The sequence below is a fragment of the Xiphias gladius genome, chromosome 8, assembly GCF_016859285.1.
Source record: "Xiphias gladius isolate SHS-SW01 ecotype Sanya breed wild chromosome 8, ASM1685928v1, whole genome shotgun sequence".
NCBI lineage: Eukaryota > Metazoa > Chordata > Actinopteri > Istiophoriformes > Xiphiidae > Xiphias > Xiphias gladius.
The window spans coordinates 25,849,284-25,865,998 of record NC_053407.1 but is presented as its reverse complement, the minus strand read 5'-3'; the positions used below and the strand labels follow the sequence as shown (position 1 = coordinate 25,865,998).

At 42.6% G+C, this 16,715-nt stretch overlaps 2 protein-coding genes across 7 annotated transcripts in view; one reads left to right on the top strand and one right to left on the bottom strand.

The window, feature by feature from the left end:
* The first annotated feature begins 951 nt into the window (after nucleotides 1–951).
* c8h11orf58 (chromosome 8 C11orf58 homolog) lies at nucleotides 952–6,105 on the top strand. Its single transcript, XM_040132149.1, has 5 exons — nucleotides 952–1,172; nucleotides 3,335–3,418; nucleotides 3,583–3,643; nucleotides 3,853–3,962; nucleotides 5,456–6,105. The coding sequence occupies exons 1-5, from the start codon at nucleotides 1,119–1,121 to the stop codon at nucleotides 5,678–5,680; spliced, it is 534 nt and encodes a 177-aa protein (XP_039988083.1). The 5' UTR covers nucleotides 952–1,118; the 3' UTR covers nucleotides 5,681–6,105.
* Nucleotides 6,106–8,129: 2,024 nt separating this feature from the next.
* Nucleotides 8,130–16,715, bottom strand: part of LOC120792856 (pleckstrin homology domain-containing family A member 7-like) — a 127,376-nt gene continuing 118,790 nt past the window's right edge. For 5 of the 6 annotated variants that reach the window (XM_040132235.1, XM_040132236.1, XM_040132238.1 and 2 more), the window contains 7 exons: nucleotides 16,341–16,432; nucleotides 15,484–15,747; nucleotides 13,175–13,243; nucleotides 11,681–11,854; nucleotides 10,532–10,665; nucleotides 9,985–10,118; nucleotides 8,130–8,719 (listed from right to left, as the gene is read on the bottom strand). In XM_040132235.1, coding sequence (XP_039988169.1) covers nucleotides 8,697–8,719; nucleotides 9,985–10,118; nucleotides 10,532–10,665; nucleotides 11,681–11,854; nucleotides 13,175–13,243; nucleotides 15,484–15,747; nucleotides 16,341–16,432 — 890 coding nt within the window. In that variant the 3' untranslated portion in view covers nucleotides 8,130–8,696. The remainder of the gene's footprint in view (nucleotides 8,720–9,984; nucleotides 10,119–10,531; nucleotides 10,666–11,680; nucleotides 11,855–13,174; nucleotides 13,244–15,483; nucleotides 15,748–16,340; nucleotides 16,433–16,715) is intronic. The other variant, XM_040132237.1, reaches the window with a different exon arrangement.

Genomic DNA, 16,715 nt, shown 5'->3' with positions numbered 1-16,715 from the left:
TCATAGATCCATGAAAATAATAATTATAATAATTATAATTATAATAATAATAATAATAATGATAATAATAATCAATCCTACATTGCTCTCAGAGATGGTCGATGTGTTTTAAATGACAGATGGTTCAATGTCCTTTACCCCTCTTTTTAAATGCCTCCTGACGTTGTCTAGGACAGTCAACTTTAGCCCAATAAAATGCTTTGGTGGGCTACTTAGCTATTTTATCAAAGATCCCATCCACACATGTTTTAAGAGGAAGATAAAGACAAAAAAAAAAAACTCTGCTTGGAATGATTTGTTTCTGCAGTGGCTTTCCTACACATTATTCAGTTACCTAGTTTAATAAAAATCTTAAAGATACATCTACTCGCCTACATCCCTCTGCACAGGGAAGCTCAAACACACAAGTGAAGCAACAGTAATGATAATCATTTTAAAAAGCACGTTTTTGATTATATGGGGTCTTTTACACATTAGCCTGCCTCTTGAATGTCAAAAGGATATTTCTTTGTAAATTACACATGGAAATAAAAGTATCTACTGGTTTGCTAGAACCACTGAGGACTCGGTCCCTTGACACTGTTTTTTTTTTTTTTAAACCTGCGTTGGCCTGAGTGTGGAAAGGTCCAGGTTTTGCCCGGCCTGAGTCGGTTCGGTGCAGCCCTCCTTTGGTTCAACATGCGGTTGGTTGCTGGTCGCAGAAACACCAGTCGCAATAGGAGCTCGGCAGTCATCGCAAAGTGCAGCCTCCGAAAGGGCCGGACGGTTGCAGCTGCGCCTCCCGAGAAGCAGCCCCGGCACAAACCGAACGCTGCAACCGGATTTACTGCGGGGCTTCTACATTTGACCACACTGTTTTCAGCTAGGTTTACCTGACAAACTGTCGACCGAGCGGGTTTGATGAACAGCTTTAATTGGGGTGGGGGACGGTGGGGGGCAGCAGAGGGTTGACATAACCATCTGCCACACAAGCGAAGAAGAAGAAGGAAGAAGACGACGAAGAAGAAGAAGAAGAAGACCGACGGCGTGACGACGCGTAGTGTTGACAAATCCGGCCAGCCTGTGCTAGTTCGGTAGCATGATATTTTATTGACGTTTTGTTAAATCCTCCGTTCATAATGAGTTCTCCAGAGGACAGGCACGGAACAAAACGACCCGCATCTCCACAACAAGTGAGTAGAATAAAAATAAAAAAACCCCAAAACTGAGTATGATTCGTAGAGAAAAGGCTGTGAAATGCTTAGTTAAGGCTAGCGTCGTGTTAGCCTCTTTGCTAACGTTAGAGCTTTATCTTGAAACCTAGACACGTTTCTTGTTTAAGTCCGGAAAAAAGTTGACTCGTCTTTTTAGGTTGACTTAAAACATATGCCACATTATTCAACTTTGTATCAAAATAAGTTTAAGATGAGATTTTTTTTTTTTTTTTTTTTAACTGGAGGTATTTCACCCAGCGAGGATTAATGACGGGATGTGCTACATTATCTACCTTTTTACTTTACCGATAACGTTACACTCTTCGTTATAAATAATAGTATTAAGACGCATAACCACTAATATGCGAACGCTGAACAAAATGTTTCAGACATTCATTGTGGTAATTCCTAAATATATATTGCAAATAAGACAATAGCCAGTATCCTGATAAGTTAGGAAATTGGATTGAAAATACACTGAAATACACTCACTTATCAGTTTATTAGGTACACCTGGCGAAATCTAATGGTCCTGTTATTAATCCTCCCTTCATGAAGGTTATAATGTTCAGTTTTTGTTGAAACTCTTTTACAGGGGTGGTGATTCAACTGCATGATCATTTTTGGATACTGCTATTGAATTGTACTGCGTTACGTTGACAGGTGTTCCTGTTACTTTGTCCCCCTCATCACAATCAGTGAGGGTTGGCTAAACAACAGACTCACCTGTTTTGTGTATAATGCACTGCAGCTCAACAGCAGCACAACGTGCAGCCTCCAACATGGTCATACGTTTGAATCACCACCTCTTTGAAAGAGTTTCGACAAAAAACTGAACATCATAACCGTCATGAAGGGAGGATTTATTGCAGGACTGTTGTATTAGACTGCATTAGTTTTAGTTGGGTGTAGTTAATTAGTGTATTTCAGGTAGAACAAAACTGCAAAGTGTTTGCACAACCAGTGAATGGACTGAGAACATGCATACTGTTGTAAAGATCAAATCATCGTTAATGTTTTGTTGAATGGGTCCCATTACCTCCTCATATTTTTTTAATTTTTTTTATCAACTTGTCAAATTTACAGCACAGTAATTTTTAGGGGTAAGTGTATTGGGATTATTATCTCCACCAAGGAGTTTATGTTTTCACCCATGTCTGATGGTTGGTTGGTTTGTTTGTTGGCTTGTTTATTTGTAAGCCGGTTTACACAAAAATTACTGAACCAATTTGCACCAAACTTGGTGGAGGGACGGGGGCATGGGCCAGGGAAGAAGCCATTCAATTTTCAGTTTTTTTCAGATCCAGTTAAAGGGCGAGTCCATGAATTTTTTTTCTCTTTCCTTAACATTGGGGGAGAGGGAATTTTTCGCCTTGTCGGAGGAATGCGTTCTACTGTGTCCCATTCTAGTCTAATTATATATTTGCATTTAGCAACCACTGTGAGCTTTCATCTGAATTTACATAATGCATTTGCTTCTAAATAGTCCACCTCCATTTTCTATCTTAACCATATTTATTTATATATGTATTTTTTGGTAGTGATGTGATTTGGGTACATATTACTTATGCCAATATTTGAAGCTTTGTGCACAGGTTTTTTTTTTGTTAACAAAAGCTGCTTACTGTTCTCTCCCAGACCACAGTGGACAAAGTGCCTAAGAATCACATAATGTGGTTCTAAGTAGTCAGATATTTGACAGTTCCACATATGTATTGGATTATTTTTGCTATTTAAGTTAACTAGTATTTTTGTGAACTTTCAAGGGTATTCTTTCGCCCGTAGATTGAATTCTCACTTAGACACTTAGGGTAGACAAAGAAAATCTCGACAGATTGGGTTTATACTGAAAAGAAACATCATACAACGTACCTACAAAAGACTGAAGCAACCACTGATCCGTCTGGCTTCAAGGGTGCCACTCATTCATCCAGATGGTGGTGTCGTCAGAGGGTGACGGGACGGCCAGCCCTGTTGGTTAGAAACGGCCTCTACGGCATTGTAGAAACACTGTAAATATGTATAAATTTGTAGTAGGTAATCTGGTGACATGAGCATTATGGTTTTTTGTTTTTTTTAAATGGAATTCTGCTCTTGTTGAACATACAAGTCTTAATGATAACAATGTTTTGCCTCGGCAGGATGGGTCTACTCAATGGGAATCAGCTGATCTGGGAAGCAGTGAGAGGAAACAAAAGTTTTTACGGTTGATGGGTGCTGGAAAGGTTTGTTTTTTTCTTTGTGTGTATTGTAGATCACTTTATTTTGGACCTGTAGTCCATAGCAATAATTAAGTAAAATATAAGCTTTGTAAATCATGTCACTGTCACTACCACCTTTGGAGAAGTTGTGATAGTTGATATAAAAGGTGGTTGTTTCTATTCTCCAGAAAGAACACACGGGACGCCTCGTCATTGGTGACCACAAGTCAACGTCCCACTTCCGTAGTGGTAAGCTTCATTATTCAGCTTTTGTAAAAGGCTGTATTTGTTCTGCTCATGTAAGAAATATCCAAACTACTGTCCCATGCTGCCTCGTCCTTATGCCCCATGCAATTAACCTGGCTTCCCCGTTACACATCCGCCGCACAGATCTATCCACGCATGGATAGGCCTGTAATGGTTGGGTGTGCCTGCTGTGACCGGTGTCTCCTCTGCAGGGCAGGAAGATAGGAAGATGAACGAGCAGCTGGAGATGCAGTACCAGCAGGGCATGGACGGGAAGCTGTCAGGCCGGAACCGGAGACACTGTGGCCTGGGCTTCAGTGAGGTGAGGGCTCATCCAGAACCCAAAGAGAGGGCATTTATAGAATGTGGTCGATCTGGGGATGATTACATTTATCTATACAGATTTTTGAATATTATTAAAATCAGATATCTTTAATTTATTTTGCCAGACGTGAGAACCTTGAATACATTTACTGCGGAGAAACTTAAAGCCATAGGCCGCTAACTGTTACTTGCTGTAGAGTAATGTCCAAGTGAAACGCTTTCCATCTAGACATCTTCTCTAGATTTGTTCAGCATATTTATTCGATGGTGAGGAAAAAAAAAAAATGCAAAGTATGCAAAAAACAATTCTCAATCTTCCTAATACATGAGGTAAGACAGTGAATGCCCCTCCGTCATACACCACCTTATATCTGAATGATAAATATGCTTTGGTAACCTACGGCGAGGCAACATCCAGTTTTCAAAATAGTGAAATACATGAAGCAAACGTTTGATTATATATCCCAGTCACATAGTATACAGATGGCTGCGACACATTAAGTGTGAGAGCTTTTTTTTTTGTCTTTTGAAAATGGAGATGACTTAATTCATTTTCAAATAGTGTAAATGCAGTATGTGAAATGCAGTTATTTGTTAACTACGCGCTGAATTTAGGCAAATTCAGCGCGTATTTTATGGAAACCAACAAGTATCTCCGTCCCGTAACCCTTTAAATTCCTGATAGGTAACGAGTGAGGCTGCTCTAAGACCGCAGGCTTGAACACACCATGGGAGATCAGAAAACATAACCTGCATGTGTTTGAGTGAGGGGCAGTTTTTTTTCTCTTTTTTTTTTAAATGCAGGATATTTCATCCATAAAGACTGTAACGATGATAACAGAAGGTAGTTCAGAACTGTAAGCATAACATGAGTAATAATGAATGCTTAAGGTTTTGGCAGCGTAGAACGTAGAGGAGTCAAAGTTAGGATATGGACTGGTTAGCAGATGCTTCTAGATGACCTGAGAGGTTGAGCACGTTCATATAGTACAGGACAGTAACAGGGACGACTGAGGCAGCTGAAGTATTGCATCCATCCCTCTGTTCAACTTCTTAGTTTTCTTTTTGTCTCACCCTTAAATAGTTAAAGTTAGAGGGGCAAGGCGCCCTTCTCGTCTGTTGTGTCAGATTGTGTGTGCAGAGCACGTTGTGACTGCTGAAGAGCACACACAATCCCTCATTGTTCGTTACCTAACTTATACATACACAGTAAGGCAAACTTCTACCAACACTGAACAATTTTCCAAGGTGTTGTGACATTACTCGGTCTTTTAATTTCATAGTCGTTTCTTGAGGAAATCATAATCGTCAAATCCATCAGGATCACTACCTAAATGTAACGGGCTGTGCCTTGGTCCAAGGGCCCATATAACTGTACACTCTAGATATAGACATTTGAGAGCCTGTTGTCAGACAGAAACTCTTTGTGGACAGATGTTTTTTAAATCTTCATCTTAAAAAAAAAACTCATTTTCGTTCTTTTATCCGCAGCCTGAGCCGCAGCCAGAGTCGCTTCCCACCCCAACAGTGGACAGTCAGACAAAAGAAACTGAGCCAGAGAAGAGCACCGACGAAAGCGAACCCTCAGACGCCGAGGACAAAGGCTGCGATCCCACCACTGAGGAACAGACCCCAGACCAGGCCAAGCCCAGCTCTGACAGTAGGAACGAAGAACGGAAAAACAGCTACAAAATGGCCTTCGTGAAGTCAGCGTAGGGCCGAGGGGCTGGGCAGAGACAAATTAGTTTTTGTAATCTCAAATTTGTACATTTTGACATTTTTGTTCAACTGTCAGTGATTACCCATCATTTTAGTTCTTTTACTGTGTAGAAATGGGTTCTCTACACAGGGGACTCACCACTGGACGACATTGTAGTTTGCATGTTGTCAAAAAATGAAGTCTGCAGGCTGAAAAGTCGGCTTTTGGTCAAGTGATGTTATGTCATGTTAAGATGGCAAGTGGTGCAGTTTTTATTTTTGTTTTACAGTTTTAACAGTCACTGCATTTGCCATGAAATTGTGCTGGATGAAACGGGATCGCTTGCCATTCAGAATGATTGGCACACACATTGTGAATTTTGTGATATCTTGCTTGAAATCCAATAAAAGGAAGTGTCAGTTGTAATGTTTGCTATTCGTAACGCTGGAATTACAGAGTCTCTCTGACAAAGGAGGTGGTTTCTGAATTACGTATCCTTGTGGACTACAAGCAAAATCGCCGTGTGTGTTTGTTTTTGGGGGGTGGTGGGTGTGAACTGCTCAAAAAAAGTCCCCATGAATGAGATGGGGTCAAACTAAAAATCAGCCAAAATGCATCGCAGCCCTCTTTGGACACCATCTCTAGTGAGGTGGTTCATTTATTATTATTCCTGTGCTACTGCAGCATTACCGGTGTAGCAGAGCCAACAAAACGGGCACAATGACCGTCAACCACATGTCACCAGGATCAGAGGAAATCAGAGGGAAGTTCAGTATGAAAATCTGAATTCATCCATTATTTTAAGGTTGTGCTTCTTAAAGACAGATGTTAAAATAGATTTTATATACATTTCTTGAAAAAACATGTTTTTTGCTGTGATCTGTCCATTTTCTCCTCAGGTTTCCCATGAAGATCATTCATATTGTCGTTGTTATCACTTAACAACTTGCATTTACTAAAAACATCTTGAGAATTTCGGGGGGGGGGACCAAACCAAAAACTGCTGAATCATGCTGAATGTGAAACGCGTTCCGAGTAAGCGGGTCGCTGAAGTAACGACCATCTGCCACAGGCTGCAAAAAACCGGCTTGGAGGTGAACACGAGAGTCACGTCGTGCAGCCGACGAGTCGTTCCCACGGCCTCCGATGAACAACGGCGAACGACGGCGACGGCAAGAAACGAAGGGACCGAGGACGCGCGGCAGGTAAGACGCGCGTTGTGGGCGTCTGTTTGTGTGTGTGTGTGCGCGCAGACATAAACAGGACAGACGAGTGCTCTAGTTCACCACGATGCATTGGGTCCCGGACTGGTTTGGATGCACCGCAGGTCCCGACTGCTGCTGTGTTCCGAAGCCAGGGAGCAGAAATGCCGAGGCGCCTCTCGCCGGCAGGTTGAGACCAGCTACAGCGAGTCGGCAAACCGGAGACCGGCCAGCGAATCAGGTCACATCGACTTTCGCGTGAACAACAGCGGGACCCGAAAACCCAAACGATCGCAACATGTCAGAACTCACGCGTAGGCCGACCCGACCCGACCCGACCCATCAGCCGAAAACACGCCGGTGTTCGGTGTCTGAAGACGCCGACGAGAGCTCAACTTAGACCGGATGTAAGGACGGACGTAGACGCCCCGGGTCTCGAGAAGCGAGGCCACTACGCGGGTGCCTTCAAGTGCAACGCCACTCCGGGAAAAACCGCTGCTTTCATCTGATTCATAAAGCGCTTTTGTAGCTCAAGTCTTAATGGAGAGTCTCTCTGAAGGGCCGCGTTTCCGCAGCGCGCAGAGCTGTGGCGCAGACATCCGGGAGCGCGGTGTTTCCCTCTCGCTACGACTGCTCCTTTGCATCGAAAACGTCTCCGGGACACCCGAGCCTCTGTCTGTCTGTCTGTCTGTCTGTCTCACCCTAAGGGGGGCTGAGCCCAAACACCCCGCCGAAGGCCACCTGCGTTGTTCTTTAGCCACGTGACTCCGCCGTCCTCTCGTTTCCCGGTGAGGATGAATCTGCTGATGATGGTGAGTTTTACCTTCGGGCACAGTTTGCTTCCTCGCGATGTCTTCCCAGTACAACACCTGCGTTATGGGACGCCTCGCTGCGTTGCCTCTGTCGGGCAGACGAGCCACGCCTTTCCCGGGTCCTCCGACTGCGTCTCCCACCCGGGTTGGGGACTCCCCCTTCGAGGTCGGGGGTTCCTTTCAACTGCTCATACAGTATGTGTGTGTGTGTGTGTGTGTGTGTGTGTGTGTGTGTGTGTGTGTGTGTGTGTCAAACACTGCTTATCATTTAGAAGCGTACGTCCTTGCAATATACAACTGACTACAAATATGCCTTTAAAATGAGTAGCATTGGATTATCCTGTTAGTTTATGTTGTAGTTCATTCACCTAACTGTGAGAAACAGATGTAATTAATTTTTTAAATAAAACTGGCCTAAACCTTTCAAGGAAAACAGGCAACGAATAATGAACTTGTTTAATGTAATATTTATTTTGTGAAGTGGATTTTTTTTTTTTCCCGTGTGTTAAACTGCGATCGATCTTATACTCTAATGTGTTTGAGACGATTGACAGGGCCATGATCATCGGGTGACAGTGCTCAGAAATTATACAGTAGAAATGGAGCAAGCATGTCAAGCCAAAACAATGTAATAAATAATTCATGTAAAAACATCACTGTTATCTGAGCATGTTGGCGTTGGCTTTCATTTCACTCTTTTTATTCACTCAGAAAAAAAAAGGCCAAACTGCAAAACAGGTACTTATAAAAAAAAAAAAAAAAAAAAAAAGCACTCGTGTTATTAATCATTGATTGACTTCATTGTGCAATGTAAGTGCAGATGCAGTGAAACTTGATTCTCTTTCAAAACTACAGGTCAACACTCTTTTAGAAACATGTATGTAGTTCTAAAGTCATATGAGAGGGATTTGTTACAGGTAAATCAATTAGTTGGCAACTGCTGAAAAAGGATCAGATCCTCCCCTTCCCCCTTCCCAAAGAATCTCTCCTGACTTGCGGTGGTGGTCCGTTCCCGTGGGTCAGTGCTGTGCCGCAGCTTTGGCTGAGAAGAAGAAAAACACAGTGAAGAGGACAAACCGCTCCCAGTCCCATGTAACGGTTCATAGTTCGGTGCACTTCGGCAAATCCGCTACCTCCGGTACCTGGGTGAGTCATCACTTGCAAATATGACGCTTAATTTTAAACTGACAGGCAAACAGAAAGAAGAATTTACCACAACCGTTGACCCATTTGACACAGGCCGCTGTACAGCTGTAAAATACTCTGTTCCTGGGTGATGCAGGAGCGGCACAAACCGCCGTGCATGAAAATGTTCAATCAAGTAGTTCTCTTTTTTTTTTTTTTTTTCCCCATTTACATAGTAAACACACAACTGGCACCAAAACACCACTCGCAAACAGACGGTCACCACATTTCACCAAAGCAGCCATTTTGACACCAGAGCCACACTGATCGAAACCAGGACTGTACACAGATTTTTTTTTTTTTTTTTCCCCCCAGTGACTTGGTATAAACGGAAGAAATTCCAACACCAAAGTACAAAATGTTCTGTCAAAGATAAAAGGTGTTATTTTTAATCAGAGAGGTATCGTCTTTACAGATTCATTTTAATTTTCCTTTTCCAAACTCCCACTGTTTACAAATAACCAAAATTAAACATCTGGTTAACATTCAACAGAACATATCCGTAGGTTTACTTTAGGACACAAAAAATAACAAGTATATGCGTCACCGGCAGATTTTAGAACGGAAGTGTGAGCGAATGGTTTTCGAGGCCCCCCCCCTTTTTTTTTGGTGTAATCTGTGCACATTTCGGATCAAAGAGCAAATACAGAGCGACACAAGACAATGAATCCACACCACCAAAAAAGGGGAAATGGCAGGTGTACCTGGACCAGACATGCTCAGCGACTCTCCAGCCATTCAGTCCCTGCACACCAGGGACAACGACAAGTCACATGTTGCCAGTCTAAGGTAGATTTACCATACAACGACAGTTGACTACCATGTGGGCAGCCCCTCCTGCAAATGTAACTAGCCTTGGTTTTATGTTTGTTTCAAGTTTCACTGTGTGTGTGTCTCTGGGAGAATTAATTAATTGGAGGTTTACACTGGCAGAGTCTGGACACTTCTGCAAAGTGAGGCCATTTTTTTTTTTTTTAGGCCTTCTTCATGAGGCTGTTTCAGCGCTGACTTGCTTTTGGAGTAAATGCTAGGATTATTTAAACCGGGGTGTAAGGGAAGGCATATGCCGTGACCTGTGCAAAGGGGGATGCATTTTGTTTATGAAGAGGTGAGCGCACTGACCTGCGACCAGTTTGCTTTTGCGTGATGCCTCCGAAGCCAGCGTGTGGGACACGGTCATGATTCTCTCCTGCTGCTGCAGAGCTGAGTCCAGCTCACTGAAGTCTAATGATGCAGATGGAGGCATGTTCTGAACACTGTCGAAAGGGGTGCCCGCACGCACACACACACACACACACACACACACACACACACACACACACACACACACGAAACCAGTGAGTTTTTGAATGGCATACTGACCATTCAAACTACTGACTAATCCCTTCCGGTATGCACAACATACACACCAACAGTCTGAGCGTGCTTATTCAGAAAAGCACAATGGAGGGAGCTGGTACGTTTACTTTATAATCGGTGTCCTTTAAAAATCAATGTAGTGGTAGTTTGATTATTGCAAATGTTTCTGACATGATAGTACATTGTATGTTACCACTTAGGCCTGCAAAACGAAGAGGTAACTAAAACTAACATGACCCCCCCGTGGTAGAACATAACAGCGTCAACCCAACTCCAGTGTCTCCAGTGCCTCCACTTGAGTGTGGTCTACCTGGATTTGGCCAGGAGGTTCTTTATGCGCTCGGCCCGCCGGGAGCGTTCCTCCAGCTCCTCTTGACTTGCGGGCTCGTCGGGGTCGGACTCTACGTAACGCTCTGGGATGGGAACTTTTTGCGGTTTGGACAGCTGCATATTGGACAGACAGGTAGTTAGTCGTATGCTGTAGTCCCATGGATTGAGGTCAGCCACGGTGTGCTACACGTCACACCAAAGCTAGTGGTTTCTTGTTTTCTCCAGAGTTTCCATTCCAGTGGAGATGTACAACAGGTATTAAAGTCATTTGCTTCGTTATATATTGTGCCATCTCCAGGATGACGGTGAAGAATTCCCTCTGTAGACTGAGCCTGTGGAACTAAAGTTAATATCTTTGAAACAAAAAAAACCTAGCATGAAATCAAAATCGAATCAAGAAATGAGCTTTCGTCAAAATTGAAATCATTAGATGTTGAGAGTCGGGAGAAAATGACCGTATTAACAATGAAATGTGCTATTTTTAACTTTCACAATTTTAATTTTTTCAAATTTAACTGACATTGATTAAATATTTTCAAAACACAAAAATAACTGTATTAACCTTGAAGCAATGGAATGTGGTAGCTTTTTGTACCACAGTGAAATCAAAGTTCTGGACATACCACACCTCTGGATTTGAAAATGGATGCTGATTAGGTAAACCAATGGGAGCCTGTTTCAAACAAACCTGCCCAACACAGAAAAAATCCCTGTGTTTTGACTTACAGGCGTTGCCACACAGAGAGAGGGTCCGAGGGGTTCAAATCTTCCACGTCAGTATATTCTCTCTTTTTCTCGAGTGAAATGCCGTAGATGTATCATAACGTTCAACACAATTCACTTGGTCAGCGAATATGAAAAAAAAAAAAAAGAGTGGCTAAATATTCTTTACATCCTTTGTGTAATCACGAGATCTGATAAAATAGGACTGGAAGTGGAGAAAATAACACGCTGTCAAGGACGGTGTCAAAGAGCAAGGACTGTTAAGTGCACATGGTAGAGGTCTTAGAATTTTTTTCTCTCTTTGTCTCTGGTCCTGGGATCCTCCCTCACTGACCGACCGCCTCTTAAACCCCCTGCACTCTTCTAAGTCTCTCGACTGACACGGATCAGTGAAGCGTGCGTTTACCTCTCGGCTGATATCCAGGTTGTAGTCAAAAGGCTCAACGTCCACCTCTCGTATGCGTGTGGCCTTCACCGTCACCCACTCATCTGACCGAATCCTGCCCCTCTCTCTCACTTGGTTCCGTCCTTCGTCGCTCTGACCCTCTGCCCCCGGTCGCTCTTCCCGCCAGTCGAACGCCTGGAAAGGGCAGGAGTGGGGATTACACAGCTAGACAGACGACTGTGGAAAACAAGATGTGTCTCCGAGTAAAGTAAAATAATCACAAAAGATCAGTGTTACTGGACATATGTTCAGAAGGTTTATCATGAATAGAAAATTGATTTGGAGCTATTAATATTATAGCCATCAACTAACCAGTTGTATGTAGACAGTTTGCCTCTACCGTCTTATATTTCACATTTAGTATTAGTCAATTACTCAGTTATTCAACTGATAGTAAATTAATTTGCAACAATTTTGATATTAATTTTTGAAGCAAAAATGCTAAGAATATACTGGTTCCAGCTTCTCAAATTCGAGTCTTTATTGTTTGTTCTAGTCTTCTGTGTCAGTGAATTGAATATCTTTGGATACTGAACTGTTGACCAGACAAAACAAGTAATTTGAAGAAGTCATCTTGAGCATTTTTACTATTTTTGGGGATAGGTCAGTGAAGGTTAATAAAAAATGACTTCAGGCATGTTTATCCTCTTCAATCAAGTGACAAACGACAAACCCATACGGAGCAGTAGCAGGCAGGGCAAAAAGGAAGATAGGCACAGTCTCTTCGTCACTGAAAGCAGTGGGGTTAATGGGGAAACGTGAAAACTAGCGTTGACAATAGCACTGTCGTAAAATGAAGGACGGGGGGGTCTTCTTCCCCATGGCCTCAGTGGTTTACAGGATTTATTACCGAGGTGTTTGAATCATTTCTGCAGTGTGTGTTCGCATATACAGAAACGCTGTGGGCTCCACGGTTAAATATGTAATGTCACTGCAGTGAGTCGTGCCTCAGGTAGAGGGAGACAAACATGAACTGAACATTTCTGGGCAACCAGGAATAATTAGAGCAAGAAGTTTACCCAGGGATTTGAAAGGATGATTCTTAGTATCATTACCACAGAAGGGATTCCAGGCAGATGATTAGTCTGTTTCTGGAAGCTGTAATTATGCACATACCCCATCCTTCTCCCCAATGGACACCAGCACATTTGCATTTAAAAAAATACTCTGACAAGCACGTGTGTGTGTGTGTGTGTGTGTGTGTGTGTGTGTGAGTGTGGTTAGGGGTACTTGTGAGTATCCATCCAAGGAGCATCAAAGCCATGCATGCATCCTTCCCACTCCAGTAGCCTGCATCAGGGCCTCATCTGTCGGTATGTTCACATGCTCTGAGAAACACTGAATCCCATACCCCGTTGTGCTCAGGGGAATCAATCGCACAGAAAAAAAGGGGGGAAAAAAAGGACAGATAGAAGAAGAAAAACCATGCAGACACAAGATTCATCAAACCCCCACCTGATTAGGAAGAACACAGCCAAGAGGAGGATCAGAAGCAAGAAACTCTTTATTGTCGAGTGCAAATCTCTACATGATAGAAAAGGGAAAAGAGTTGTGCGTTGCTTCTCAGTTACACAGAATTAGGTAGTGATTAGCTTTTCATTTCTCTAAGTTGTCTAGTATAATTCTACTCCTCAGCTGAGCAACCTCCTGTAACTATTTTTCTCTTTGATCTGATATACTGTACGTAGCTGCGGAAGGATAAAAGCAATACGGCGGAAAAGCTTGTAGACTAACACTTGTCAGACAAACAAGGAGCGGACAGCAACGCCACCGAGAACCAAAACTCTTCTACGTGTACTGTGCTGCAAAGATTATTCGACTTGCCCGTGAACAGAAAATCATTCTACAAGTTATTCAACTGTTTGCATTAGTTATCGAGCAAAAAAATGCCAAAAACTTCTCCGCATTTTATATAATTGTAAATTGAATATCTCTGCGTTTTGAACAGCTGGTGTAATAAAACAATTAATTTAGCCTACACGAAATTCTTAAAATAATTTCATTATTTTCAGCGATGTTATCGACATAAAGATCAATCAAAAAATGACATTGATAGTTTTTTTTTTTTTTAAATACCTGTTGCAGCCTCAAATCTGCTTATTGCAAAGCAGTCAAACCTTGCCGCTGTGCATGACCTATACTGTGCCTTTCTGACTTTCCCGTGACAAAGTTGTCTGCTCCTTGTTTATACTTTTTTTTTAAATTTTTTTTATTGCATTTCAGCCCAGTTGCTTGAACCTGTCCTGTATATTTATGATGCATAAAACAGCACAGCATAGGCCACATAAAAGTACTCAGGTTAGAGTACAGCTTCTCTTCCCAACTTGAATTGCGGCAATGTAATTATCAACCACTGTTAAACCATAAAAATAACCTTGTAGTCGTTACAAGAAAAGGCCGTATTAATGAGGATGTTAATTCAAATATAAAATGGTGTAAACATGTTTTATGCTGGTGGAGTTGATAAATTAAAATATGCTCTGGCATTTATGGTTATATGCACTAAAAAGAGGTGAAAAGAAGATCACAGACTATGTATTGCTCACTGTTATAGGAAAATTCAATATCAAGGATCTATGGGAAATGTAGTGTGATTACAGGCAGATTTCACAGCAGTCTGGTTATGAATGTGTAACCTGTACTATAATACCAATCTGATAATATTGTATGCTAGCTTAACGGAAGACTTTGACATTTTGGATGTTACTGTATTACTTTTTTTTTCCACTCAGGCATGTTAGCATTGTTAGCATTCCTCACTGAAACCAAGGGGCACAGCTAGCTGTAAGCTAGCTTCAGTTGTAGTAGTCAAATGTCAAAGTAGTCTTTTAGGGGTGAAAACCTGCAGTGCCCCCACATCCTGACTTTATTCTGCTATTACACAGAAGAGCAACCTAAATGCTAGCTCTTGCATCGTTCCTATGATTGTGTGGCGGACACGTTTGCTTCAAACAAACCATGGTGAACTAAACTGTTGATTAAGGAGGTAAATTTGGGACAAAGGCAAAAGGATCATCAGCAAAACAAGGCACTTGGATTTCATCTGAAGAAAAGAAAGCAGGGAGTTGTGATCATGATTTGTGCCACTGGCATTGCCTCTTTCTTCATTTCAACAACCTGAAAACTTATTTTTACTTTTTCCAACATTCCCCCCACTCCTCTATATGCTCTATATACCAAATCTCTACGAAATATAACTGTACAACTATATACTGAAAATATCCCTCAGTAAATAAATAAAAGTGTACAAGTACACGGCATGTAGATGCACATAAATGGGCTCTTCTCTCTACTTTCTGGTGATAAAAACAGAGAAAGGAAGGCAGAGCGATGCCTTCCATTCCCTCCTTTTCTCAATGGATTTACATTCAGAATTGTGTCAGTGAGGTCCCACCAGGGGCAGTGGTGACAAGGTTCACTTTAACCCCTGAACCTTTAGAAAAATAAAATAAACTGGGAGTGACTCTGTGCCGGTCCAAAACTAGCCAAACATTCCCCTTCGGTCCCCTATGCTCGTTTTGTCTCCCATTGTTCTTAAAGCATTAACCAAGCTAGCTAGCCAGCTGTAGCCAGTCCTGCCCTTTAGCTTGTTAGTGCTTGCGGCTAATGTCAGCAACCACTGGTTACACGGTAGAGAGTGCTAGTGTGTTAGCATTCCTGCAAGGTTATTATGTGGCTGGGGGCTGGAGGGTGGCATAGCAGCAGTGGTGAAGGTGGTGCTCCCTGTGTCTGCTGCTGCTGCGCGGGGGTGGGGGGTAACGTACGGAGGCCGGAGGATCAGAGGTGCTGGAGGGCAGCCGGGAGGAGGAGGAGGAGCGCTGGGTGGTGACGGTAGAGGCGGCGAGGCCCGTGCAGGAGCGTTCCCCCTGGCTGAGGTTCCTCTTGCGCTCGCGAACCAGCGCCTTCTGGTGACGCTTCATCCGCTCCAGCTGCTCCTCCGCGGTCATGCGGCCGCGAGCCTGGCTGCCCGGGAGCTGCAGGGCCTCTGTAGGTGATGACAGACGCTCCAAGGCACTCTTAGGTCGCTCCTGGTGGGACAGGGAAGTAGGAAGGAAATGGGGGTTTGGAACATCAGGACGGAAATGAGAGAGGGGACAGATGGTTAACAGCTTATGAGAAGATGAAAAGCAGCCAGGAAGTAAGAAAAGCGGAAAAGATGGAAGAATATGGACAGTGAAGTAGTGTAGTGGTAGACAAGTGTAAACAAAATGATAAGACAGAAATGGGAAATAGCAATAATGAAAGTGACAGATGTACACACTAAAAACTTGGCCTATTTGCCTGGATACAATTACAAAGACTATCTGTTGCCATCACTTACACAGAACGTCTACAACCTGCATATCAAATGCAGCCTCTACCTGATATTTGTATTCCATATATCAAAAAATATTATCTCTGTATTGTCTATGAATAGATGGCTCATACATATATTTAACAATGACATGCTACACAGCAGAACTTAATTGTATGATTAGGTATCGTACAACACTTGAGGACATTGCCCCAAGGGCTGTATGTTACTCAGAATTTTTCAGTGAAACGAAAAACCGGACCTATGCAAACACTTCTCCAGCTGATCATAGGTATTTTCAGATACCTCCTCCTCGTCTTGACTCACCCTGGCCGCGGAGCTCCCGGGGCCTCTCCTTAGGGTGACGTAGGACGAGATGGAGTTGGACTGGTTCGGTTGAGATGAGGAGCCTGACAGACCTAGTTTATAACAACGGGAAAACAAGCAGAAAAGTTTGCTTTAGTTTCATTTGCATAGAGAGAAAAAAAAAAGGCAGTAAGGTCAAAAAATGAAAACACGGTGACGACGAAAAATAAAAATCTCAACCTGCTCACAATTTATCAACACTGACAAAAATACTTCAGTTACTTTAATTGTGAAATATTAACATATTTACAAAATTAGATTCTTTAAATTATACAAGAATGTCTCGGAATTTAGAAATATTTTAATGACATTCCACATGGTGGACATTCTCTTTGA

What these genes read in the sequence shown, in the direction of transcription:
- c8h11orf58 (XM_040132149.1), top strand. Translation starts at nt 1,119, where the DNA reads ATGAGTTCTCCAGAGGACAGGCACGGAACAAAACGACCCGCATCTCCA. An exon ending in AACGTCCCACTTCCGTAGTG is followed by an intron (nt 3,644 to 3,852) that starts GTAAGCTTCATT and finishes TCTCCTCTGCAG; the next exon opens with GGCAGGAAGATAGGAAGATG. An exon ending in GTGGCCTGGGCTTCAGTGAG is followed by an intron (nt 3,963 to 5,455) that starts GTGAGGGCTCAT and finishes TTTTATCCGCAG; the next exon opens with CCTGAGCCGCAGCCAGAGTC.